At 35.4% G+C, this 24,715-nt stretch overlaps 1 protein-coding gene across 1 annotated transcript in view; it reads right to left on the bottom strand.

The window, feature by feature from the left end:
- LOC114522881 overlaps positions 1 to 24,715 on the bottom strand; it is a 64,240-nt gene that overhangs the window by 11,556 nt on the left and 27,969 nt on the right. Inside the window, exons 50-104 of the mRNA XM_028543657.1 lie at positions 24,605 to 24,713; positions 24,228 to 24,457; positions 23,976 to 24,084; positions 23,373 to 23,599; positions 23,153 to 23,261; positions 22,795 to 23,027; positions 22,301 to 22,409; positions 21,422 to 21,651; positions 21,159 to 21,267; positions 20,409 to 20,641; positions 19,955 to 20,063; positions 19,316 to 19,542; positions 18,939 to 19,047; positions 18,465 to 18,685; positions 18,238 to 18,352; positions 17,808 to 18,055; positions 17,183 to 17,291; positions 16,645 to 16,868; positions 16,415 to 16,526; positions 15,906 to 16,129; positions 15,305 to 15,413; positions 14,890 to 15,122; positions 14,632 to 14,740; positions 14,151 to 14,383; positions 13,811 to 13,919; positions 13,351 to 13,577; positions 12,674 to 12,779; positions 11,809 to 12,035; positions 11,469 to 11,583; positions 11,160 to 11,389; positions 10,933 to 11,047; positions 10,190 to 10,425; positions 9,978 to 10,086; positions 9,484 to 9,698; positions 9,008 to 9,133; positions 8,663 to 8,785; positions 8,431 to 8,562; positions 8,040 to 8,162; positions 7,500 to 7,622; positions 7,149 to 7,265; positions 6,192 to 6,311; positions 5,928 to 6,050; positions 5,572 to 5,694; positions 5,281 to 5,412; positions 4,925 to 5,050; positions 4,545 to 4,673; positions 3,490 to 3,615; positions 3,125 to 3,244; positions 2,686 to 2,805; positions 2,158 to 2,274; positions 1,830 to 1,946; positions 1,592 to 1,714; positions 1,388 to 1,510; positions 738 to 860; positions 74 to 193 (exon numbers count right to left, since the gene is read on the bottom strand). Coding sequence (XP_028399458.1) covers positions 74 to 193; positions 738 to 860; positions 1,388 to 1,510; positions 1,592 to 1,714; positions 1,830 to 1,946; positions 2,158 to 2,274; positions 2,686 to 2,805; positions 3,125 to 3,244; positions 3,490 to 3,615; positions 4,545 to 4,673; positions 4,925 to 5,050; positions 5,281 to 5,412; positions 5,572 to 5,694; positions 5,928 to 6,050; positions 6,192 to 6,311; positions 7,149 to 7,265; positions 7,500 to 7,622; positions 8,040 to 8,162; positions 8,431 to 8,562; positions 8,663 to 8,785; positions 9,008 to 9,133; positions 9,484 to 9,698; positions 9,978 to 10,086; positions 10,190 to 10,425; positions 10,933 to 11,047; positions 11,160 to 11,389; positions 11,469 to 11,583; positions 11,809 to 12,035; positions 12,674 to 12,779; positions 13,351 to 13,577; positions 13,811 to 13,919; positions 14,151 to 14,383; positions 14,632 to 14,740; positions 14,890 to 15,122; positions 15,305 to 15,413; positions 15,906 to 16,129; positions 16,415 to 16,526; positions 16,645 to 16,868; positions 17,183 to 17,291; positions 17,808 to 18,055; positions 18,238 to 18,352; positions 18,465 to 18,685; positions 18,939 to 19,047; positions 19,316 to 19,542; positions 19,955 to 20,063; positions 20,409 to 20,641; positions 21,159 to 21,267; positions 21,422 to 21,651; positions 22,301 to 22,409; positions 22,795 to 23,027; positions 23,153 to 23,261; positions 23,373 to 23,599; positions 23,976 to 24,084; positions 24,228 to 24,457; positions 24,605 to 24,713 — 8,355 coding nt within the window. The remainder of the gene's footprint in view (positions 1 to 73; positions 194 to 737; positions 861 to 1,387; positions 1,511 to 1,591; positions 1,715 to 1,829; positions 1,947 to 2,157; positions 2,275 to 2,685; positions 2,806 to 3,124; positions 3,245 to 3,489; positions 3,616 to 4,544; positions 4,674 to 4,924; positions 5,051 to 5,280; positions 5,413 to 5,571; positions 5,695 to 5,927; positions 6,051 to 6,191; positions 6,312 to 7,148; positions 7,266 to 7,499; positions 7,623 to 8,039; positions 8,163 to 8,430; positions 8,563 to 8,662; positions 8,786 to 9,007; positions 9,134 to 9,483; positions 9,699 to 9,977; positions 10,087 to 10,189; positions 10,426 to 10,932; positions 11,048 to 11,159; positions 11,390 to 11,468; positions 11,584 to 11,808; positions 12,036 to 12,673; positions 12,780 to 13,350; positions 13,578 to 13,810; positions 13,920 to 14,150; positions 14,384 to 14,631; positions 14,741 to 14,889; positions 15,123 to 15,304; positions 15,414 to 15,905; positions 16,130 to 16,414; positions 16,527 to 16,644; positions 16,869 to 17,182; positions 17,292 to 17,807; positions 18,056 to 18,237; positions 18,353 to 18,464; positions 18,686 to 18,938; positions 19,048 to 19,315; positions 19,543 to 19,954; positions 20,064 to 20,408; positions 20,642 to 21,158; positions 21,268 to 21,421; positions 21,652 to 22,300; positions 22,410 to 22,794; positions 23,028 to 23,152; positions 23,262 to 23,372; positions 23,600 to 23,975; positions 24,085 to 24,227; positions 24,458 to 24,604; positions 24,714 to 24,715) is intronic.

The raw sequence follows: 24,715 nt of genomic DNA, 5'->3' as shown, positions 1-24,715 counted from the left end.
TGAATTCAGAAACAGTCAAATATCATCATTATGGATGAAATTGATTTCGCTATTTCATAAAACAATTGTTTACCTTCACACGAAGTGCGTCCATCTCCTGTGTACCCAATTTTACATCGGCAAGAAAACCCTCCCTGTTCTTCTAAACATTCAGCATTAACGTCACAAGGAGATCCATTACATTCTGGAATATCTACCATTATAAGAAATAAGAAATATGATGTCTTCAAAGAGGTTACTAACAACAATTGCTTGTAGAGCAATACGATAAACAGCCTTAATTTTCCCGAGAGGCGAAGGTTTAACTAAATTCCTCCGGTTACAAATTTGTAGTTTGGTAGTTAGAAAATATTTCCATATATTGTTTTTAAGGCCTACAATTTGGAAAGTTTGGTTCAAAAAAGTTACTTTTGGCATGGACCTGAACTTTAGGCGCGTAGGTGACCGATGGGTGCAGAGGGCAGCATGCAACCTCCAAAGGTTGGGCTGAATTAGTGATAGTTCAAGAGAAAGATATTTTAGCTTTAGATATTTTAGCGCAGGTCTGCTTCTGAGAGTCTAAATTTAAGAAGTCCCTCGTTAACTGCCCCCGCATCCACGTGGGTCCACCCCTTCGAAATTTCTAAACCACGTATATATAGCTATACCATGCACATATGTCTTAATGTGTACAGTATTTGACTATCATTCTCTAGGTTCTGACTTTGAGAATAAAGTAGAAATTACAATGTACATACCATCGCATACTTTACCATCACCAGTGAAACCATTATTGCAAGCACATTTGAATGATCCGAGGATGTTTGTACACGTTGCGTTATCTGCGCAATCGGCAGTACCACTTTCACACTCATTTATATCTACACAACACAAAAAATGAGTCAAATGTATTACACCAAAATTTTAATACACGAGTGGAAACATAGCGAGAACTCCAACTTACAAACCAGGCTCTTCTAGAATGAAAACATAAGAATGCAAATGATGATATAACAGAATACGTATAACGTATTATCAGAAGTATAACTAGGGATCATTTTTGTTCTCAAATTTTCCCCAAATGTTCACGTCATGCACACGCCACGAGACTTGCTGGAAACATGACCGCCTGTTAATTTTTTACTATTTCTACCGTTTTAGTAGTAATTTGTTGGCTTTTCATTGATATAAATTAAATAAATTTATTTTTAAATGAATTTTTATCTCCGCAAATGCCAAAACATTGGTGAAATAGGTTAAACGGCAGAGAGCATGAAAGCAATGATGTAATTAATGACAAATGACGAATATCCCGCAATAAACAGTAAACACCTGCCAGCAAGATGGCTGCCTTGGGGCATTTTTAATACCGAGATGGACCATTTTTTCATCTATGACGATATTATACCTGGACACTGTACACCATCGCCAGAAAAACCTTGTTTACAATGACATGAAAACGGATGGATAACATTATTACACGTAGCATTTGGATGACAATTATGCATCTTTTCAGCACATTCATCAATATCTAAGACATAGAAGCACAGAATAAGAATACTTTTATTTAACCCCAGGGTTATTAAACGGTATTCTGGTTGCACATACTGACCTTTACAGTCTCTACCGTCACCCGTGTAACCTGAATCGCACTGGCAAGTGAAATTTCCTTCAATATTTGTACAGTTTGCCTTCTCATGACAATCGTCCGTGCCTTTCGCGCATTCATCGATATCTACAATAAGGAAACACATTATAAAACCTTGTACCGACAGAAATACACGACCCTTGCAAGTGGAAGTAATGACAAACATGATGACATTTTGTAAAACTACAAAAAACACACAAACCTATGCAATTCAAGCCCTCGTATCCTGGATTACATTCACAATTAAATGACCCATCATAGTTTTTACATTTAGAATTGGCTGCCGTACAAATACCAGGTTGTAGGCACTCGTCGATATCTAGATAAAAAACCCTCCAACAATAAATTATTAAGACAATTTAAAAATATGTTAAGACTGTCAAAGACAACGTTTTTGTGACCACAGGAAATCTTCAGTCGGGTTCGATTCCTACCGTGGTCGAGCTAATTTTACCAACCAGCTTACCTGGTGGTTAACTCAAAGTAACACCAACGAATTCATATTAATGGATGAAATGTTTCCCACTTACCAACACAGACATTTCCTTGAAGATTGTACCCTTCAGTACATGTGCATGTGAAATTACCGATTGTGTTTTCACATGTACCTCCTGAACACGGATTTTGGTTTTCACACTCATTGATATCTTAATGGCAAAATACAGTGTACGAATTAGTATATTAAAGTATTCAACATATTACTGCGAAGGATCGCTAATTCAACCGAAGTTCACAGTTTACAATGGGCTTCATAAAGTCCAGGAATCTTATCCAATTTTATTTCAAACATTAGCGTTACTTTGTACAGTATGTTTTCAAACATATGTTTTCGCTTTACTATGGTAAGTTCAGAGCAGAAAAACACGCTGAGACAATTTTTTTTCAGAGAGGACTCCAAATAATGGTAGTATTTAAAACCTGCATTCTGAAACAGCATAAATATACGCAGTGGTTAAAAGGTTAAATCGGTATACCTGTGTTCGCACTAACATTGAGCATTAAAGCTGAATTATAATACGCACAGTAATATGTAACATGAAGTATTGTCTTACACGTACCAACACACGAATTTTCTCCATTTCCCGTGTAACCTGGGATACACTCACAATTGAATGAACCAGGTGAATTCGTACATCTAGCTAAAATTGGAACGCATGCTCCTGGACATTCGTTAATATCTATGGAATAAAATATTCATCATTAGATTTTAGAGAATCAAATAACTTTTATTTCAAGATTGTATACATCATAACGAGGGTATGTCTAATACGCCCCACCTACAACAAAGCACCCATGAAGGCAAATATAATAGAAGTTGCTGTGCCGGCAGCTTTTAAGAAAATAGTCCTCAGATAACGTGCAAATATCATATAAAATTATTGATCACGTAGACCCTCATGTTTTATTCCTAATTGTCACGCTGGTGCATGTAATTTCATTTAACTAGTTAACTAATAAAGGCAGATGAAATTGTTATTCGGAAACAAAATATCATACCTGAACAATTATTAATGCCATCGCCCGTGAAACCGTTTTTGCAAGAACATGTATAACTTCCGGGAGTGTTGTCACATTTGGCATTTGAATGACATGGGTCAACTTTGCACTCGTCGTTGTCTAAAAAGAAAATACACAAATCACATAAATGAAAATAAATTTTCATAAAAGAATCAGTAGAAATATGTCTGGGTAACCTTGTTGTAGCCTTTTTCAAATCATGCATGCACTCATTTAGAATAATATAGTAGTTTCACAGTTACAATTTGTCTCTGTTTGCCCCAGTCAGCAGTTTTTTTTCGTTCTCACTTTTGCAAAAATTCAGTCTCAATGACACGCACTTTACTTATCAAATATTTACCTACCAAGACAAGTCACCCCATCTCCGACGAATCCAGGCAAGCATGTACAGTTGAAACTGCCGAACGTATTGATGCAATTTGCATTTTCATGACAGTTATTGTCAGTCGAATTGTTACACTCATTCAGGTCTGCAAATATGAGAACATTGAAAATTTATAAGTCAGTCATTTTAACTATGTTAAAACAACAATTGCAGGTGTGTGTGTGTGTGGGGGGAGGAGGGTTGTATGATTGAGACATATTTTCTTTGTAAGCATCGTGTTGGGAAAATAAACTACATAAAATATTAATATGCATGTATGACCTTCCAGGTTTGGGGGTTCTAGGTTTAATATAAATTATATGTTGTCATACATTACTATGTATGTCAGGTGGTATAGGGTGCCTTTACCTATACAGTAGTCTGCTAATGTGAAATATAAGCCCCGTTTACACGATACTCAATTTATTGGCACGGCACGGCTAAAATGGGTACCCGTGCCCATCTTATTTGTGCTCGGCCTTTGTTTTGGTAGCCTGAACACTAATAATGTAGTGTAAACGGGACTATAATCTCAAATAAAATCTGCTAATGTGAAATGGCGGAGGTGAAAGAGCATCTTCCATCATTCCTATTTTCTTTTTCAAATACGTTCCGGCCCTTTTAAGCATATGCAAACTGGAATGTAGCTAACTAAGGAGCCGCTTGCACTACGCGCGATATTTGGTACGGCAAGGATAAAACTGGCGCTCGTACTTGAACTAAAAAAAGTGGCACGGCCGGAATTTTATCCGTGCCGTACCAAATATTGCGCGTATAGTGTAACCGGGGCTTAAATGAACCAATAACAATGCATGCTTCGCGAGTTTCGTATAAATAATTGTCCAATCAATAATAACTAAAAACTGGTTCTAGATGAATATATGATATTCAGATGGTCCCAGATTGATATAACCTAGGCTGTTTAATCCGCTGTTTTATTATGTTCTTCTGCACCGCTACTCGTTTCAAAACCGCTTTACAAAATATGATTTAGCTAAATAACACTCTAGCAATATAAAGGGACTGAAAATTTACCATAGCAGTCTTGATCATCAGCTGTTTGAGTAAAGCCGTCTTTACAAATACATTTATGGCTTCCTTGAAGATTCACACAGGTGGATGTTGTAACATTACAAAGGCTGGTGTCATTACACTCATTGAAATCTATCAAATAGGGAAAAAGTGCTATTAGAAGAAAAGCTATTAAGTAGAAATTTATTTAGATGGTCAGGATGCATTTAGATCAAATACGAAGTTCGAAAAGCCTGTTCCTTTGGAATCAGATGGTGCCGAAATAAATACCACAATTACATGCACGCAAGGTAACCTATATGTAAAACATAAAACACAAAACATGACATTTATCTAATTAGGTGGTTTGATTATATAGTGTACGAGTGATCTATTTTTCTTACCTATACAAATTTTCCCATCAAGTATATAACCATCTTTACATTGGCAACGGAATGTTCCAGGCTCATTAACACATTCAGAGTTCTCTTCACTGCAGTCATGAAGACCCTGTGTGCATTCGTCGATGTCTATATACAATTAACAATAAACAAACTGGTTTGTTTCACTATCTTTAAGTGAAAATCAATTAAAAAATACTAAAGATCAAGATCTCAAGAAACCCTAGTTAGTAAGTATTTAGTTCTGCTTCTGCAAATTCAACCAACAGATATTGGACTTAATTCCTTGACTTGTAAACGTTTCTGTACTATTTATTAGATATGGGAAAATAATGTATATGTTATTCCCATATATTTACCATCGCAAATAGCTCCATCTCCTGTGTAACCTTCATCGCAGGTGCAAGTATATGATCCTAAAGGCTTATCTTCACACCGTGCTCTTTGATGGCAAGGCCAATCGAAACTTGTTGGGATACAATTTATTATATCTGAAAACACGGAGGAATTAATGTGATTGTGATTTATCAAGAAAAGAAACGTGATGCATGGGAATTTGTAACCATATTTGTTTGTTTGTTTGCATGTTTGTGGTTTGTTCGTTTGTATGTTAATTTCAGAGAACCGTTTACTCTTCTAGAGCTTCACACCTGCGCAGTTCGTTTTTCCATCGCCTGTGAAACCAGAATTACACGTGCATGTAAAGGAACCTTGGGTATCGTTACAAGTTGCATACGTATTACAAACATTTGGTGTATCACATTCGTTGATATCTGAAGGAAAGAAGACAATGGATCATAAGCAAATCTGCGAAACCTACATTATATGATAGGTTTGCTAATGAAGATAATGATCAGTCTTTGACTCGGTCTCTTTATTGTAATGTTGAACCTCTTTCAAATCGCCATTGATTATCAACATCCACCGTTTTTTGCTTTGGGTAAATAATTTTAAAGTCGAGGATTACTGCGAAAACTCTTAGTTAACAAAGTAAACGTGTTCTTACTCCGACAGGAGACGCCATCTCCGGTAAAACCAGCCAGGCAAGTGCACATAAATGATCCAATATTATTTACGCAGTTTGCATTTACGTGGCAGTTATCTGTTCCAAGATTACATTCGTGTTTGTCTATCAAATAGGAATAAAAAGAATTAAATGCTTTGTTGGCTGGACATTATGTGCTTTATAATATATAAATTACAACCATGTGTTTATTTGGATAAGGATATGCATGCATGCATGGTATACAATAAACTAAAGAAAAAATACCTTGGCAGTTGTTACGGCCATCACCAGTGAACCCAGTCTTACACTCACAATCATAGCTACCCAGAGTATTATCACATGTTGCATTCGGATGACATGGGTTACCATTGCATTCATTGATATCTATCAATAAAAGATTGGCAATGAAAATATTAATTATGTTTTTATGGTGAGCTTACAATGACAAAGATCAAATATAAACACATATAAATAGTGGTAATCGCGTTGTAATCACAAGTTTGATTTCACACCAAAATTGCACGCCACGAAGTGCAATTTCCACTTTGAATGAACCGTAAATGCGTAAAATGTGAGTAATTTTTATCTATTTTTGTCAAGAAATTTTGCGTGGCATTTAAAAATTCAAATAATAAAATTTTGTGCCATTTTCCCTGTAATTTGATTGGATGGTTACACTGAATTACTAAATCTCATTGGTTATTGTGGTGCAGAGCTTCTAAATGATCTTATTTGCTTATAAATGATCTGATTAATTCTCAATTAACCAATCAGATTGCAAGAAACACCATTGATTACAAGCACACGTATAGGCTAACAGGTCCATCTCAATTGGGAGGCTGAAGCCATTATCGCCAAACATTTTTTTTCAACCGAATTTTCAAATCGATTCTTTCTTAATCGAGATTTACAAACAGTTGTTTTCGTTTAATTCGTGCAGCTGACCAAAGCTTCTTTTTAAATCTCCCCGGCGATAAAACGTCGACATATGGAATACTTGTTCTTGAAAACAAACAAAGAAATGCAGTTTGGCTAACAAGTCAGAAGTGTCGTTACGTTTCTCTGATTTGTTAGTTTGTGGCAATATCGATTGAATCGAAAACTTTCGTCGCCTAATTATTATAGCGGACTAACATTCGTGAAACGTCATATTGCAGGAGCCTTATCTTTTTCAAAATGCTAAATTCTCCGTTTTCTTATTCCCTTCCCTATTACTCTTACCTGAACAAGTTAAACCATCTCCTGTGAAACCAAGCTTACATACACAATTGAAAGAACCATCTGTATTGTTACAGGTAGCATTTGCGTCGCATGGGTGGTTTGAACATTCATTGACATCTAATAACGATAAATACTATATAATTGCAGAAATAATACAAATTTAGGACATAAAATAGAAAGGAATATATAGAATATGCTACTTAAGTGACCCACACGTTTGATTATCCTCACCTTACCCACACCTTCCCGCTGGTTATTAATCATTGTTTTTGAATACAATTCAGCAAAGTTAACGTTTAATAGCTATATGCTTAAATGCACTAAAACTTTAAAAGAAAAGAAATCACTCACCGTTACAGACTCGCCCGTTTCCATCATAGCCAGTCTTGCAAGTGCAAGAATATGACCCAATGGTGTTGTTGCACCATGCATTATCATGGCAAAGGTCAGTTCCATCAGCGCATTCATTAACATCTAAATTGAATTTTAATTGTTTTGTATTTTAGCCTATTAGGACTATTTAATCGTTTGTATTTTGTTGAAGCAAATTTTTTGTCAGGCGTTGTTCAGAGCACCATAGTCACCACCTTTAACTTTATTGATGGAAAGGTTTTCGTTACAGTATGTTAGTTTTTTATGCAGTCCGAAAATGTGATCAGCCAATTTATGTAAGGCTACCACATTAAAAAATCTCCATGCAAGTAGTAGTACATTATGATGCATATAATATCCCAGATATATTTCGATCACACCGAAATTTAAGTTTTATTTAACAGACTCAAACAAAATGTCATGGGTATGCCGGCAAATGTCTGGAATTAGTTAATTTATCACTATAGCTGGAGTTAACGGATTTAGGATTACCCAGGTCATACAGGAAATTCTACGTACCAACACAAGTTTTGCCATCACCAAAGAAACCTCTTGGACAACGGCAAATGTATGATCCGCGAGTATTCTCACATGCTGCGACACTGGCGCAATTGTGTGTTCCCAATTCACATTCATTTGTGTCTGAAGAGAAAAAAAGCTTTTTGATGGATACAGCACAATAAATTTCGATAGGAAATCCCTATCTTAAAACTGGAAAGTAAATCCTATAAAAATTGCTTAATAGACCTGATGCGTAATGACGTACCAGGGAAGGATTACGAGTTAAGGGAAAATGTTCTCCAGTTAAAAAGGCTGGAGATTGAAATAGGGTGAGTGTATATTGAAGAAAATGCAATATTTATAACTATATAAATTATCTCTAAATCGATAAAAAGAGAGAGAGACCTACCGTTACAGAAGTTGTATCCATCACCAACAAAACCAGCAGGACACCAACAAACGAAAGAGCCCATGGTATCATTACAAAATGAAAACCTGTGACATGGGTACTGATTTGGATTAGGATTGCATTCGATGATATCTAAAATATTAAAACAAAGTTAAATTTTTAAAAAAATTAAAACATATTCTCTTACTCTAATTAAACAAAATGCAGCGATTAACGTTATTTTTTTCTATACCTGTACAAGTGAAACCATCGCCTGTGTAACCTGCATGACAATGGCACTCGTAACCACCAATTGTGTTGGTGCAGTTCGCATTCCTATCACAGCTGTGTGTTTTCTCTGCGCATTCGTCTATGTCTGCATGGGATAAAAATATTTAGGGTGAGTAAAAATTTAATTTTAATTTGACATGTAAACATTTAAAATTTTACTTTTAATCATCTAGACTATGATTTTCGAGAACTGAATATTGCGATTGGAACTCATTTTGTTCAAAAGTCAATACATATTTGCTTATAGAAAGTAACTAATGGGAGTGTAACTACGGCATTGTAACTAATACTGTTGTAAATTAGTCACCTTCGCAAGTTCGCCCGTCGCCTGTATACCCTGGCCGACATGTGCACGTGAATGAATCTTCTGTATCACTGCAAATTGCACGTGTAGGATGACAATCATCAGTCGCGTCACGGCACTCGTTCACATCTGTATTGAAAAAAATTCACTTTGTCAGAGTGTCTTTTTTTAAAGAAAATTGCTAAAAATATCTCAAAATATTCCAGCTATAGTTTATGACATGCCATTCGTCCGGGAACAAGGTTGATAGATAAAAAAGAAAATTGCTAAAAACTATTTAAAAATATTTTGGCTACTTTATGTTGTATCAGTGGTCTAGGAACAAGATTTTGCCAGCTATATGCATGTATATTACAACCGTTTCCTTTCTTTCGCCTTCTTCACAACAATGCAATATTATAGATTAAACAGACTATTTTTAACACCTCTTTTGTGAGAAAAACTGGTACCCAGGCCTTTTATAAAAATATATCAATTACCATCATCAACAATGTGCACGAAAGCAACTCTTTTCGGTATCTGTACACGCGGGTTAGCAGTGGTCAACTGCACAGAGAATGTTTCATTTCCTTCAATAAGAAGATCTTGCTTTAAAGTGACGTTCAAACATACGGCAGCCGTTGATGTAAGAGTTAACTGTTGGGCCACAGGTACGAAATCTAATGTCGAAGCGGTTCCAGCTATGGTGCTCACACTAATTAAAACAAAAAATGAAAATCATTTTGCAGCATTGAAAAGAATTACAAAATCATTACACCGGCTAGAGTTAGTACTAGATTATGTTTCACAGCAAAGATACAAAAAACTTTTAAAATTGTTATATACACATTCATTGATGTTGAGTTTTTTTCGGTTTGTTTTAGTCATGGACGAGCCGACGAGGTGTTTGATAAAATAAATTCATGCATGTATACATTTGTTACAGATATAATTATCTTGGAGCACATAAAGGATAAATATGTTATATACATACGTTACTATAATATTGTCATGAAGTTGAATAGAACTTGAGACACAGATTTCAACATTTTCACTATCCTCGGTAGTCCAGTAAACTTCTTGTTGGAAGCCAACAACAGCATCTATATTTGGATTTTTAATTACAGTTGAATGAATTTCAATATAACTGATAGAAAGATAGGAAATACTCCTATGTCTATGATAAGCAAATAATCAGTATCTTACCATCATCATCAGTAATGAACACATTCGCCAGTTCAGGTGAAATTACTTTAACTGATGGATCGGTTGTTGACAACCTAATCCTAAAGTTTTCTTCATCTTCAAAATGCGAATCATCTTTTATTTCCACTGGAATGTCTTTTTCGTTTCCATCCGAAGGAGAAATAACTATTGTGTTGTTCGCAAATAATGATATATAATCCTCACCAGCTATAGCTGAATTTTGTTCTGAAGCAATCCTGTAAAAATAAATAAAATATATGCGAGTGAGTGCATGGCAACGTTTGTACGAAAGACTATATAAGGTCTGATACATATTGTACAAACCGACAAGGAGAAATATTTTTTTAATCAGACCGAACTAAAGAGTTTTTTCACTAGTATAGTCCGACTAAGTAATGGTTACAACAAAACAATCAAAATATCATTCTTTAGTTACTGAAATTCACACTTATATCGCGTAATTATATAATTCAAACGATTTAACATTCAGCAACATTTTTTTAAGAAAACAAAACAATCTGCAGATATCGTAAATTTCCGCTGGCTGCTACAGGCAATCAGTTTGCAGGGAAAGCTAGGATTACACCCGCTGCTGATTTGTAAAAAAATAAAAAATATATTGGCAAAGCCATGATGGCGGGAAATTTAGGAGGCTGTAGTGTCAAGCGCGGGAAATTTACATGAATGCTATCCAAAAAACATCGTGCCGCAAATTTTACGAGAATACTACGAAGGAAACCTACCCGATCGTAATTGACTTTTGTAACGGAGAGGTCGACAAGACTAGGACATTAACGTTTGTAACCACTTCATCCTCTTCAAAATAGTAAGGATTCTTTACGAAGCGAACGGAGACATCTAGAAATATTATTAACAATTAAGTGGTCAATCGACAGGTTTTAAGCGGGCAAATCTAGATTGTATGGCCTTGTCTTGTACTGTAGTAGGAATGTATTTCAAGATAACCTACCATCATCGTCTTCGATGAATACTGTTGCTGTCCCTGGATTAAGCACTTCGTCGGATGTAACAATGGTAACTGTGAAAGTCTGTGTTGGTTCCACAATATCGTCATCTTCCACAGAGATTACAAGGTCTCGAGTTGCCGAGTTACTATCTCCAACGTTAAAGGTAACAGTTGCGTTGGTGTTGGATGGAAAATCTTCAGGAGACACCGCAGTCAAACCCGATAAGGTAAAGCTGAAAACAAAGGTACAGGTTTTTTTGTTTTATAGACCATAATCAACATTAATGCAGTATGGTTCCTATCAAAAGTTACCTTGCTGTAACTTCTCTTTGAAGTGGAGCATTGGTCGCCAAAACAACGGTCAAGGTGACTTGTTTGTCAACTTCCGAAGAAAGGTATGTACCGCTTGAAAAATATAAAGATGCCTCTGAAAAAATAAACGAGAACAAAATATATATTTGGCAAGTACTGGAAGGAAGATACAGGTATATAGATAAATGTTCTAATATGTAAGAGTATGTTTTTGAACATTTAAAAATTTAAAAATTCTTAAAGACACTACCCCCTATAAGCATTTGTTTTTTTCTCAACGAAGAGGAATCAAATTGAGCTGCGAAGTTAAGAAAATCAAAATAAGAAAGATTATAAATACCGTCATCATCTTCAATGGTCACAACAGTTGTGCTTGGAGTTCCGATTTGAACATTCCCATCGGTAGAAGTCAGTACCACATTAAAGAATTCTGTGGGCTCTACCACATTATCGCCATTAATTACAACTAGACGTGTTTGCTGTGTGTCTCCGGGTTGGAAAACAACTGATTGATCGGCGAAAGTAAAGTCATCTCCTTTTGTAGCTGTCAATCCATTTGCTTTCAGGCTTTAATTTAGAAGGAAACGAAATCAATAAACACACACAAAGAATAAAAGAAAGAGCAACTGAATTAGAATAAGGGATTAAACGTACTAGAGGGGGTAAAAGCTTAAAGATCGCTAAAATATAATTGAAAATTTTTAAATTACGAGAAACCCAAGGCTTAGGAGTGAGGTTGATAATATTGAGGTTTGATAATTACTCATATTAAGTTATTATGTGAAAAAGAATTCAATAATTCAATTCAAACTGTGTATTTTTTATGTTATAAACAATAATAGCTTTTTTTGCCGATGTATAAATCTCTGGCATTAATGATTATAATAGACAATATTTCATGCAGATGATCACATCATCAATGATAATTATTTTCTAAAGCATTTATACAATCAACATAGTGTCTCCGCCCGACCCATCATTATGGCCGGAAAGATAAAATATATAGACACATGCAGTCGGACCTTTATTATAGCAGAAAACCTTTAGAGGAGCGTCATAAAGAATCCTCCCTCGGTTTATATTAAATTTCATGCACGTCATTGGTGGTTTCCATTGTTATTTCGTCACGCAATTTTGAAAAATGTACACCCCTGGTAAATTCATAGATCTTATAATATCTAACGATTAAAAAGATAACAACTTACTTTACTGTTACAGATTTATCCAGCTCCCCAGTTAACAAAACATTTATAGACGCCAGACTTCCTTCAGTATTTTGGACGGAGCTTTTATCCAGGCGCACAATCGCTTCTGCAAATAGATAGCATAGTTACAACAAATTACAACATTGCTATTACTTTAAATATATTCGGCACATTGACATGATTCGCGACACTGTTGGTTTCTAAACTAACGAAATATTAAGCGATGTACACGCAAAATTTCTTCGATTCGACGACTTTGCAGCGGAATTAATGATTTCGTGTTTAGATGAGTTGAAAACACAACTAAGTAAAGATGTCTAACATCTAAAATTTTCAAGTAGTGTTTCAACCGATGTTTCATTGCCCCATGAAACGTCAGAAGTTATGAAACGTTCTCCCTAGATTCAAATCATTATTGCCATTAATTGCAATGAACTTAAAATACTTTCACTAAATTATCGTCCAGAAACTGCCTACTGGTGACCAAATTGCAATATATGCTGGTGTTTAACGTGAAATTGTTCATTTTGCTATATAGGGACAGGACTTTATGACATTTTAAATCCCAGCATCACAACTTTTCGAGCTAAAAAATATGTATATTACTTCTATATTCGGCGTGTATGATTTCATTTCCATCCGGAAAGTTATTAGCCCGAATGAAAAATAGAACTTACTGTCGTCGTCTTGAATTGTGATTCGTATCTGTCTAGTAAGGATTTCTGCTTGAGGGTCTGTCGTGGATAATAATGCCAAAACAACCTCGTCGCCTTCAATTCTGGGATCATCATTTGGTGTAAAATTGAAGTGCTGACGTGATGGTCCAGTTGGAGAGAATGTGAATATGATATTATCAGAAACTGTGTAATCATTTGATGAAGCTGTGCTTCCCGTCACAGTAACACTATAAGGCAAAAAACGTGTTATATGATTTTATATCAGCACAATAACATAAATACGGCGGCCTTTTTTATATCCATGCAGGCTTTTATATTATACAAAGTCAACATACTGCGCACGCGCACGCGAGACATGGTCAAATTCTAATAAAACGCAGTGGTTTAAAATCTTGTTTTCGTTTAAATAATGATTAATGCATGGAATATCTCAGCTCAATGAATTGCTTTTTTTACAAACCTGACGGTTACAGTAGTGTTCAGACCTCCGGTGGATTCAACTGCAATCTGAACCGTTCCTCCATTTTCGGGAACAGTAATATTCGATAAAGCAAATCCGATTCCAGCGACTAGAAAATAATTATCACATTCACTGGCAAGGAATTTAAAGCTTTACATGGCTTCCTCAAATAAAGCAATATTTGCTTTTTTAATGCCTTAATGCCTAAAATTCGTCTTTATATACCAGCTGACGTTTGTCGTCTGTCAAATGATTTGGTGAAGGTATAGACATTTCTTGCCTGTGTTTTGAGCATGATTTAAGCTATATACACAAAGATATCATATATAATATTACTTACCATCATCATCAATGATTGTTACTGTAGTTGTAGCAATAGTTCCAAGATTAACTAATGGTGGGGACGGCGTCAAGCCAGCAGTGAAGTCTTCAGATCCCTCAATCAAATCATCATTAAGTATAGTTATATCAACATATTGCAGGACATCTCCTCCTGGTGTATACGTTAACTCGAGGTTATTAACTTGAACGTAATCTAGACCAGCAGAAGCGGTATCTTGGGCTGTGTTCAACCTGAAACAAAATCAGTTGAGCTATTTTTTTATACACAGCTATATCGTTGGGGATTTTGACATGCAAATACGAAGTCGTGATTGCACACGTGCGTGTGCATGATATACAAATAAAGTATAGATATGTCATGAGCACCATGCAGCATAAAAATGATAAACAACAGGTAATGATAAATCTACAGGTCTACAAGTTATAGAAATATATATGAAAAGCTGAAAAACGTCATGTCAACCAAATATAAAATATACCCGACTAGAACTGGTTGAGCGAGATTTCCTGACAAAAGGATGCCGAGACGTGTGGAATTATTGGTTTCATTGACGTAATAACGATTTGATACAAATTGGACAGTTGCAACTAAAAATGAAAAAAGGTGCAAATACTAGTTTGGTACATGAATTCAGCATCACACGTTACGAAAGGAATAAAAACACTAACAAGAGAACAGTACAATATACTGTATATGCATGCATGCCATATAAAAGACAAAAAATGGCAATCTATACCATCGTCATCTTCGATTGTCACAACAGCAGTGGATCTGCCTATAGAGATCTGGTTGGCATTAGACGTTGACAATTCCAGGATAAAATTCTCATTTCCTTCTGTTAGTTGATCATCATTAACAGTTATTCTTGCTTCAATAGGACTATTCTGTCCTGGCACAATGAAGAGACTCTGTGTTTTGGCTTCGTAATCACCAGGACTGACAGCTGCTCCGTTTCGCGTGGTCAGCGTACTACAGGGCATATAATAATAATAATCAACTTTATTTAATGAGGGTAACACTTAACAGTTTAGCACTCACAAACCAGTGGCCCTAATTTCATGGAGGATGGTACGGAATCGTTAAAATCGTAACGCCGACCAAGTAACACTAAGAATTCTTTTCAAAAAATGCTACACCCCTACTCCATATACCTTCCAGTAACAAGCACATCTGTTGTTCCCGAGACGGTTACGTTAACAGAGAAAGACCCTGCATCTTCTTGGACGGTGTAAGTTCCTTGAGCAATGGACAATGTCAACTCTATATTGATACAAGATAAAGGAAATGTTTAAAATATGTAATGTTCAAGTAAAAAGGATTGTTGTACTGCGCTGTATTGTGTTACAAAAATTTTGAATTGACTATCTTGGACCGTGCTGTCCAGTAGGTACTATTTAACAAATAGATTACAATGAACCGTTGTCTGTTCAGTTATAGATACACGGTATGACGTCATATGACGTCATACCGTGTATCTATAACTGAACAGACAACGGTTCATTGTAATCTATTTGTTAAATAGTACCTACTGGACAGCACGGTCCAAGATAGTCAATTCAAAATTTTTGTAACACAATACAGCGCAGTTTTTTCAGTAAAACTGAAAAAAATCCAAAATTAAACCGGTAAAAAGAAAATTGCTGTGACGTCATTCCGTGCGTCTGTCCTCTTATAGATCATGGCTCTCGACCAATGAAATTGCTTGAATTCTTTACGTTATTATATAAATACCTATAAATCCATTTTACTTACTGTCTTCGTCCCGGATTGAAATAACGACCGTCTCATCTTGCAGTTCGACTTGTTGTTCACTTGTTGAGACATTAACGCCAAATGTTTCTGTGTTCTCCACGACATTATCATTGCGTATAGCAACAACAAACGTTTCTATAGTTTTTGTGCTATTCAATGTAATTATTTCGTTCTTTGAAACATAGTCATCACCAGCTGCAGCAGTTATATCATATGTGAACACGCTAAAAGAGAGAAAAAAATTGATTCGGAAATTAGTTAAAGTTTTCTTAAATCCAGCTAATTTACTTGTTGATGTCACAATGCAAACGTACAAGAATACTATAATTAAAGCTTGCTGAAATATCTGCAAATTGATCAAGCGGAAATAGGTTTCTACAATGAAGTGGTATGCCATTTGTATTAAGTATATTGTGTCACTCAGAAACATTAAGTCTGTCAAGGTTTTGGCCTTTTGGGGACACCCTGTATGTTCTTTAATCATAGCCGACTGCATGTGCGATTCTTACTTAAGATTGATCTCCCTTTGTAGACCTCCAACAGCTCTGACGTTAACAGTGACGCTGTCACCATCTTCGTCTATAACAGTTGTGGGAACAGCTTCCATGACAATCGTTAAAACTAAAACGCATGGTAAATAGGCAGTAATTAGCAAAATATAATCTCAGGAATAAATTCATCAAGAAAGATTTTTATAAAACAATATTGTATCATAACACATTTATATTATTATACACACCATCGTCGTCCAAGATGGTAATCGTAGCAGACTTTCCATCCTCGGGGATCGTTGCCCCAGAGACAGCAGTTAGACCGGCGGTAAAAGATTCGGTCCCTTCTACTATTACATCTTGTTTAATTGTAATGGAAACAGTCTTCCGCAAATCAATTGGAGTAAATGTTACTACTGTGGGAACACCTGTGTAGTCAGCAACCGTTGCTGTTCCAGATTGCAGGGTCAAACTAGAGAAACAAGAAAAACACTAAAATAAACGATATAATTCAAAAAGGGCATTCTACCGAACCCCTTCGTTGCAGGGATGAATATGTAGAATATATTGAAATTCGTATTTTAACCTCGCAGCCACGGGCCCACGACGTGCATCGTGGCAGTAAAACCGGTTTATAAAAACGGCGTCTTTTTTGTGCTTCTTTCCGAATTTACTGCAATGTAAAGCTTGCTACATATTTTCCCTACTATAGATTTTACTAGATAACAATTAACATAGCACGACCTAAAAAGTCATAATATCAAAATTCTACTACAGTAAACTTACAATGCCGAGACATCTCTTTCAATTGCTCCAATTCGAACTATTATGACAGAAACGGTACCACTACCCTCCACTATCGTATACGAGTCAGGTGCAAACATTAATATTGCGTCTAAAAGAAAGAACAATTCCGACGAAAATAAGTTTACCAACTGTAATTCTAGGTAGGTTTGATAAACATAATTAAATATAAACATGTAGTGACGGGTTGTGTCAAATAAAAATTCTAAAATGTTATATATATATATATATATATATATATATATATATATATATATATTATATATATTAATATATATACACCCGTTTGCAAAAACGTTGGCCGCAGATAGATAGATAGATAGATACCCGAAATCTAATTAGAATTGCATATGTTGTGTAATATGATTGAAATCCCATGCAAATGTATTCATATGCAATTCTAATTAGACTTCGAGTATCTATCTATCTATCTATCTGCGGCCAACGTTTTTGCAAATGGGTGTATATATATATATATATATATATATATATATATATATATATATATATATATATATATATTTAGAGAGATGATCATCGGTTCTTGACCTAATTACTGTAAAACAGGCCAGCTAAATGAACTTGTAAAGAAAAACAATAGACATACTGTCATCGTCCACAATGTTAACAGTGGCACTAGATGGATTTACAGGGACAAGGCCACCACCAGTCACAGCAGAGAGTTCAACTGAAAATGATTCAGTCGACTCGGTTCTTGAATCATCAATAATTGAAACTGAGATTTGTTTTGTTGTATAATTGCTGGAACCTTGCTGGAATACTACAATCGAACCAACTGCTTTGTCGAAGTCTACATTGTTTGAAGACACCGCTGTTCCATCCTGGGTAACGAAACTATTAAAGAACAATCACAATGTTCAAAGCTTCATTTCACCGACATATTTCGACAGACTAGTGATAACGCCATGCTGCCCTCGATATATTTATAGATTTAGTTTAATTTTATGAAATATTAACGATGTTCACAAGGACAGTTGAAATGTGTTTATGGTTTAAGCATAGTTATTTGTTCTCACCTGAAAGAAGCATCGCGACCCAATGGCAAGACAGTTAGTAAAACAACAGTCAAATTAACGATTTGATCTGCCTCATTGACGGAGTATTCATTGATTTCGAATCGAATTTCAGAGACTAGAAATCCACGAAGAAACGATTGTTAAATGCATACACCAACGTAACATAACGAAAACTACTAACTTGAACGTGAGAAAATTTTGCAATAGAAATAACTAGTTAAACACACCGTCGTTATCCTGGATGAAAACTGTGGCTTCTCTAGGTGTACCAACAACTGTGTGAGAGTCACCAGTAAGTTTTGCTTCGAAAGATTCCAAAGCTTCTACAATCTCATCATCAGGAATGAAAACAGTGATTTCTTTTTTTGTTTCCCCAGGATCGAATGTAACATCACCATTACCCACGAGATAATCTCCTACGACTGCAGTCACCGGAGTCAACGCGACACTAGCATAAAATCCCCACAGAAAAATCAATTTAGCTACAGGAATTAACAATAGAATGCGAAACACAATAAACTATTCTGAACAAAAATTTCTTAAAAGAACTTGTCATGCATACATGCACGTTTATATCAGTTAATATAAAGGTAGGTAGGTACTCATGTGACCATAGATGAAATCCGTTCGCAATACGGTTTGCCAATAAAAGGTTATATTAATACTGCCATTATTCTTTTTCCATGCATTTAAAAGCTTACTTAGCATCAATTGCTATGGAATGTTGCCCATCCATTATAACACCAATTTTGAGTGATGAAATGCTTTCATTGACTGTGTAGGAACTCTTTTCCAAGCGGATGACAGCAACTGGAAGGAATAAAAACATTGTTTGCGTTTAAAAAGGCGGAAAATTAAATGCAAATCGAAAAAAAATGTTTTATGGGACAAACCTAATCGGTCATAAAATTCACCAAAGAGTAAGTTACAGGAGGAAAGTAAAAAAAAAGTAAAAGAGGCTTCTTTTATATATTTTTTGCTCTATACATTTCCAAGCAAGAGCGGAACATCTACTCTTTTTAACACCTGTTATTTTTTCGTGCACATTGTTAAATTTGTAAATAAAATCCTCACTCACAATCATCATCTTTAATAGTAGCAGTGAATACATTATCGCCAAGGGTAACTCCTGCAGTTTCAGTGGAGAGAAGTAACACAAATTGTTCGTCATTTTCAACTATTACATCGTGACGTATAATCACAAGTATTCGCCTTGGTTGTGTTTCATTTGGTAGAAAAGTAATTGTTTCATCAACTTCATTGTAGTCAGCACCAGCAATTGCACCGAGGTTGTTTGACTTCACTCTGTTAAACGTCCAAAGTAAAAAATTAAATTGTATAATTTGTATATTTAGTTCTATATTAAAAACTTTAAAATTAGTATACAGCCTTCTATGAGGGATATGCTAATGCCATGTAACTTGAAATGGTTTAACAATAACTTTGGAATAATTATATCGAAGTACATCTTTCGCCCTAGCTATTCTGTATAACAAGCTCTTGAAACTGCATTAAAAAACCTGAACAAGCAAATCAAAAACACCAATTAAGATAAGTGCTTGAACCAGACGTTAAAAAAAGCAATGTTGATATTTTATCATAATAATTATGTACTATTTTTTAAAGGTTTTTAAAATTTTCCACATGTTAAGGCTAGAAGATGCATTTTCAATTCACTAGTAAGCTCTTTTTAAATCTTAGTGAAAGATAAACATACTTGGCAACAACATTCACACTACGTTGGCCAGTTATTGCAACGTCAACCGGAAGTACACCATTGGATTCTAAAACGTCATCTCTCGTCTTTACAAATTCCACACTAATAGCTAAATAAATATAAAAAAACAAATAAATAAAATAAAATAATAAACATAGATTTAAATAATTATTTTTGAAAGTCTGATGTTTGGAGCAGCGCTAAAAGGAAGCTGGAAGGTGCTAATTTTTCTTGGTCGCAAGTTTAAATGGTGTTGAATCGATGGAAAACAGGTGGGATACATGCAGAATAGGTAAGATATTCTGCCTGAAAAATACCACGAGAATTTCACCGCTCTGAGCAGTTGCCTCTCGAGTATAATGATTTGCACGCGTGTGTATATCTTATATGTAACCTTCATTGCGTGATTATTAGAAAGAAAATTTATTACGACCTACGAAGGTTGCTGACTTACAATCATCGTCAACTATTCGTATCGTAGTGGATCCCCTGTCGCCAATTTTTATGTTGTTAACCGAAGATGAGACGTCCAAATAAAACGATTCTGTTCCTTCTAGAATGTTATCATCAATAATAGTAACATTCAAAGTTTGGTTGGTCGGTCCACCGGGAACAAACGTCACCTCCTGATTGGTAACTTTATCATAATCAATTCCTGCTAATGCTGAATTATTTCTACTTGACACCCTAAAAAGTGCAATTCGATCTTCATTAATTAATGATAAATTAATACGACAGTATTAAAAGGAACTATTGGATATTCTGAATTATCATATAATATGCAGTGTTATATATCAATTACGATTTTGTGGCACTTCACTCGATGTAGCTAAATTCTAAAGGTTTTTTAAAGGGTCTTAATTTGGCGTGGAATCATACACAACTTAATTCAGGCCAGGAACAGTTCGTAAAAATTAGTCAACTATCGGTCCTCCGGCAGGAATCGAACCTACGCTTATGCGATGCCGGTGCAGTGCTCTTGCCACTGCAATCGTACTGTGTTATTATAAAGATTATCGTGTTTGATCCACCAATCAGGAATTTTAATAGCATTGTTACGATTCTTCTTTCGGAACATTTGATCTTTTAAACATTGTAAATTACTCCTACTCAATTATTAAAAGGTAGCAGTAACGGCTAGTTAAAAATACAATTTGCATAACGCAAATACAAAAGTCGTATTATAGGTCTAATTTTTTATTACCAAACAGTTGCAGGTTGATCGAGTACTCCAACAATATTTAACACCACTTGTACTGACTTATCATTCTCATTAACAGGGTAAAGATCTTGCGTAAATTGTATTGTAGCAGCTAAAATGAAAAAAAACCCAATATTATTTGACCGGACCACTAGAAAAACTACAAACCTATTTTTTTTAGACAAACGTGAATGCCCATATAAACAGTGAATGCCAAATTCATAGAGAAAAATACGTCGAAATGAGTGGAACTAAACATCACATACCATCATCATCCATGATCAAAATAGTAGTTTGTCCAAGTCCTAATAAACGAACACGAGTATCTCCTTTGTTGTTCAAATTCAGAGTGAACGTTTCATTGTTTTCGAGGTTTAGGTCATTGGTAAGTCTAACACTGATTTCATGCTTTGCTACACCTGGTGTTAATTCTACCGTGGATTGTAGCAGAATATAGTCTGCAGGTGTGGTAGCGCTTCCGCTTGTGGCTGTGACACTGAAAAAAGAAGATGAAACAATGAACACAGCATTTTTAGCATCAAATTTGCATATTATATAGAAATGGTCTTCTAGATCGTGTCTTCTGGGAGAAAATATTGACAATCAATGTAGTGAGTCATCAAATTATGTAGACAAGCTTCCTTAAAGTAGCTCATAAGTGGTAATTCCGCCTTTAATAAATAAATAAAGCCTTTCAAACTCAATTGAACAAGTCAAGATACGTTTACACCTATGGTTTAAACATTGCGATTTGTCGTATGCGATTCGTATTTTGGCATAATGTAATCACTTGAGTGCGCTTAAAATAATGACGACTTTAAACTTCGTCATACATTAAATCAACGGTAACGTTGTTTCATGCATGTCATTTATATAGTATTTTACGCATTTAAGATAAATTGCAGAATTGTTTATACTTTCAATCTCAGGCATCTGCTGAGCATGCGCACTAAAAAGTGGGTACACTAGTTCCAGCTCTGTATCTATCTATTACTCTGTGATAATATTTACACGCCAGAACACGAATCATGATGTATTATTGCACTGCTTTTGTTTGAAAAGCGTACAGCCAAGGAAATTTAACTCGCTTAGTTGGAAACATCGATTTCGCGGCATCTTGAAAAAACAAGAAGCTAAAACCCTACCCAAATTCCAAAGTAAGAGATGTGGAGCCGGTAACAACCACACCAACAGTTATTGTTCCATCATTCTCCGATACAATATAGTTTGGCTGCTCAAATGATATGAACAATGCTGGAAAAGAAGTATAATTGTTTTAGTCAAAGTCAAACACTCGATAATGACACACACATTTACTAACTAATGTTGTTATTTATTTATTTGTTTGCATGTTTGTTTATTCATTCGTCTGTTCGTTCGTTCAAATTTCACAGAACGAACAAACGAACGAATAAACAAACAAACAAACATGCAAACAAATAAATAAATAACAATATTAGTTAGTAAAAAATAGATAAATAAATAATACTATTGACAGAGTACTGTGTCTTGACTATATTAAAATCCAATCTTCTGCAGGGTTATTGAATCGAACATTTCGTTACAGCTATTTACAAGCATATTAAAAACCATAAATGTTTGGACTTGGATATATCCACTTCATATTGAAGGCACTCACCGTCATCATCTTTTATGGTAATCAAACTAAATGATGGTGTTCCGATATCGACTTGGGCGGAGTTGGTGGTAGATAATATAGCTCGGAAAGTTTCATCTGATTCAATAATTCCATCATTTTGAATAGGTATGGATACCGTGAACGTTGACGAACTTGGCGTAACAAGGATTGTGCGTTCAATATTGGTATAATCGCCCGGAGATCCAGCAGTTATTGCGCTCGTTGATAGTTTACTAGGGAAAGAGAATGTACTTAAACATTTTATAATGGAGTGAGGGGAGGGGGTTGTTAAACGGTACACTGTTTTTAAGGAACCATGGCTGGATAACCAGTGAACAGCTAAAAGGTAGAGAAGTACCTTCCTCCGATATCGATTGCCGTCTGTCCAGTCACATTCACATGTACCAATACAACAATGTCATCTTCGTCTACTGCATAGGTACTTTGCCTCATTGTTAAAGTAATCCCTGGAAAAATACAACCGGTTACATTAGAAGGTCTTAACAGCATCTAAAACAAACGTTATAATAGTTGAAGAGTGCGATTGTCTTGATTAGGAAAACTCGAAAACTACTTACGGTCATTGTCGGCTATCGAAACCCGAAGATCTCCATTTACAATATTCACTTGCGGATCAGTGGATGTTACACGTACTCCAAACTGTTCAGTACTTTCGACGATGGTATCTTCAAGAATACTGACCAGGAATTGTTTCAGAACGCTATTCGGTTCCAATGTTACTAATTCAGACTTCTTAGTGTAATCATTTAACACAGAAAATGCAGAAATATCATACGTCGACACACTGAAAAGAAGATTGACATTTATTTCAGAACTATATGGGACTGTGAGGTGACTGTCAACGCGCTTCTATAGACAACAAAGTTTATGTTTAAGTAGAAATACCCTCATGGAATCGTTACGACATGAACGCTAGAGTACAGGCGATATAGTGTTGATTGTTTGACGTAAACAGCATAAATATGACAGGATAATGTATATACACAGTATAGAAGAGCCTTTAAGAGCAACAATGTGTAAGGTTTGTTTGCATTATAGACCTAAGGCTTCCACAAAATCACTAATAAATCAGTGGTCGCAACATTATCAACTCATTTATGACAGACATTAATTCTAGACGTGCATACAGGTGTGACTCTCTTAATAATATTTCGACTCACTTGACGTGTATGTCTCTTTCTCTAGTACCAGTCACTTTAACCAAGACAATGGCGTTGTTGGAAGCTTCATTCACATCAATTAGGAGAGCTTCCAGTGTGACGGTAACATCTAGAAGAGAAGTGTAAAATCATAGTAAACTTATCCAAACACAAACACAAACGCAATTAGTTTTACTGCTAGTCAGTAATAATGTAAATTACTAAAACAAAGTGATCAGTCATGCATTTATGACCATTAAGCACAAAACTCACCATCATTGTCAATGATAGAGACAGTAGTTGTAGCACCATCAGGGGGTACAGTAACTCCATTGTCTGCTGTTAGGGTGGCTCTGAATCTTTCGTTATTCTCGACGATAGCATCATCATCGATAGTAACGGGGATGGATTCAATTTTCCCCCCTCCTGGAGTGAATGTTACAAGTCGATTTAGAGTACCATAATCATTTCCACCAATTGCATCAATGTTTGCGGTAGTTATTCTAAAAAAAGGAGAAACATATATATTTTTAGTGGGTTTTGTAAAATAAGCGTTTAGCAGGTATGCTAATTACGCCTTACATCAGTAATGCCAATATCAATACACCAACAACGGCAATTATTCAAGCAGTAGTTGTTTACTTCCTTACCTAGCCGTAACAGTTCTCGTAATTGTTCCAGTTAACTGAACGAGAAGGTTTACAGAGGTGGCTGGTTCGTTCACTGAGTAAGTTGACTGTATGAAACGGACTGTTGCTTCT

This window comes from Dendronephthya gigantea, unplaced genomic scaffold, assembly GCF_004324835.1.
Source record: "Dendronephthya gigantea isolate DGI-Jeju-01 unplaced genomic scaffold, DenGig_1.0 000000F, whole genome shotgun sequence".
Taxonomy (NCBI): Eukaryota; Metazoa; Cnidaria; class Anthozoa; order Malacalcyonacea; family Nephtheidae; genus Dendronephthya; species Dendronephthya gigantea.
This window is presented reverse-complemented; position numbering and strand designations above follow the sequence as displayed.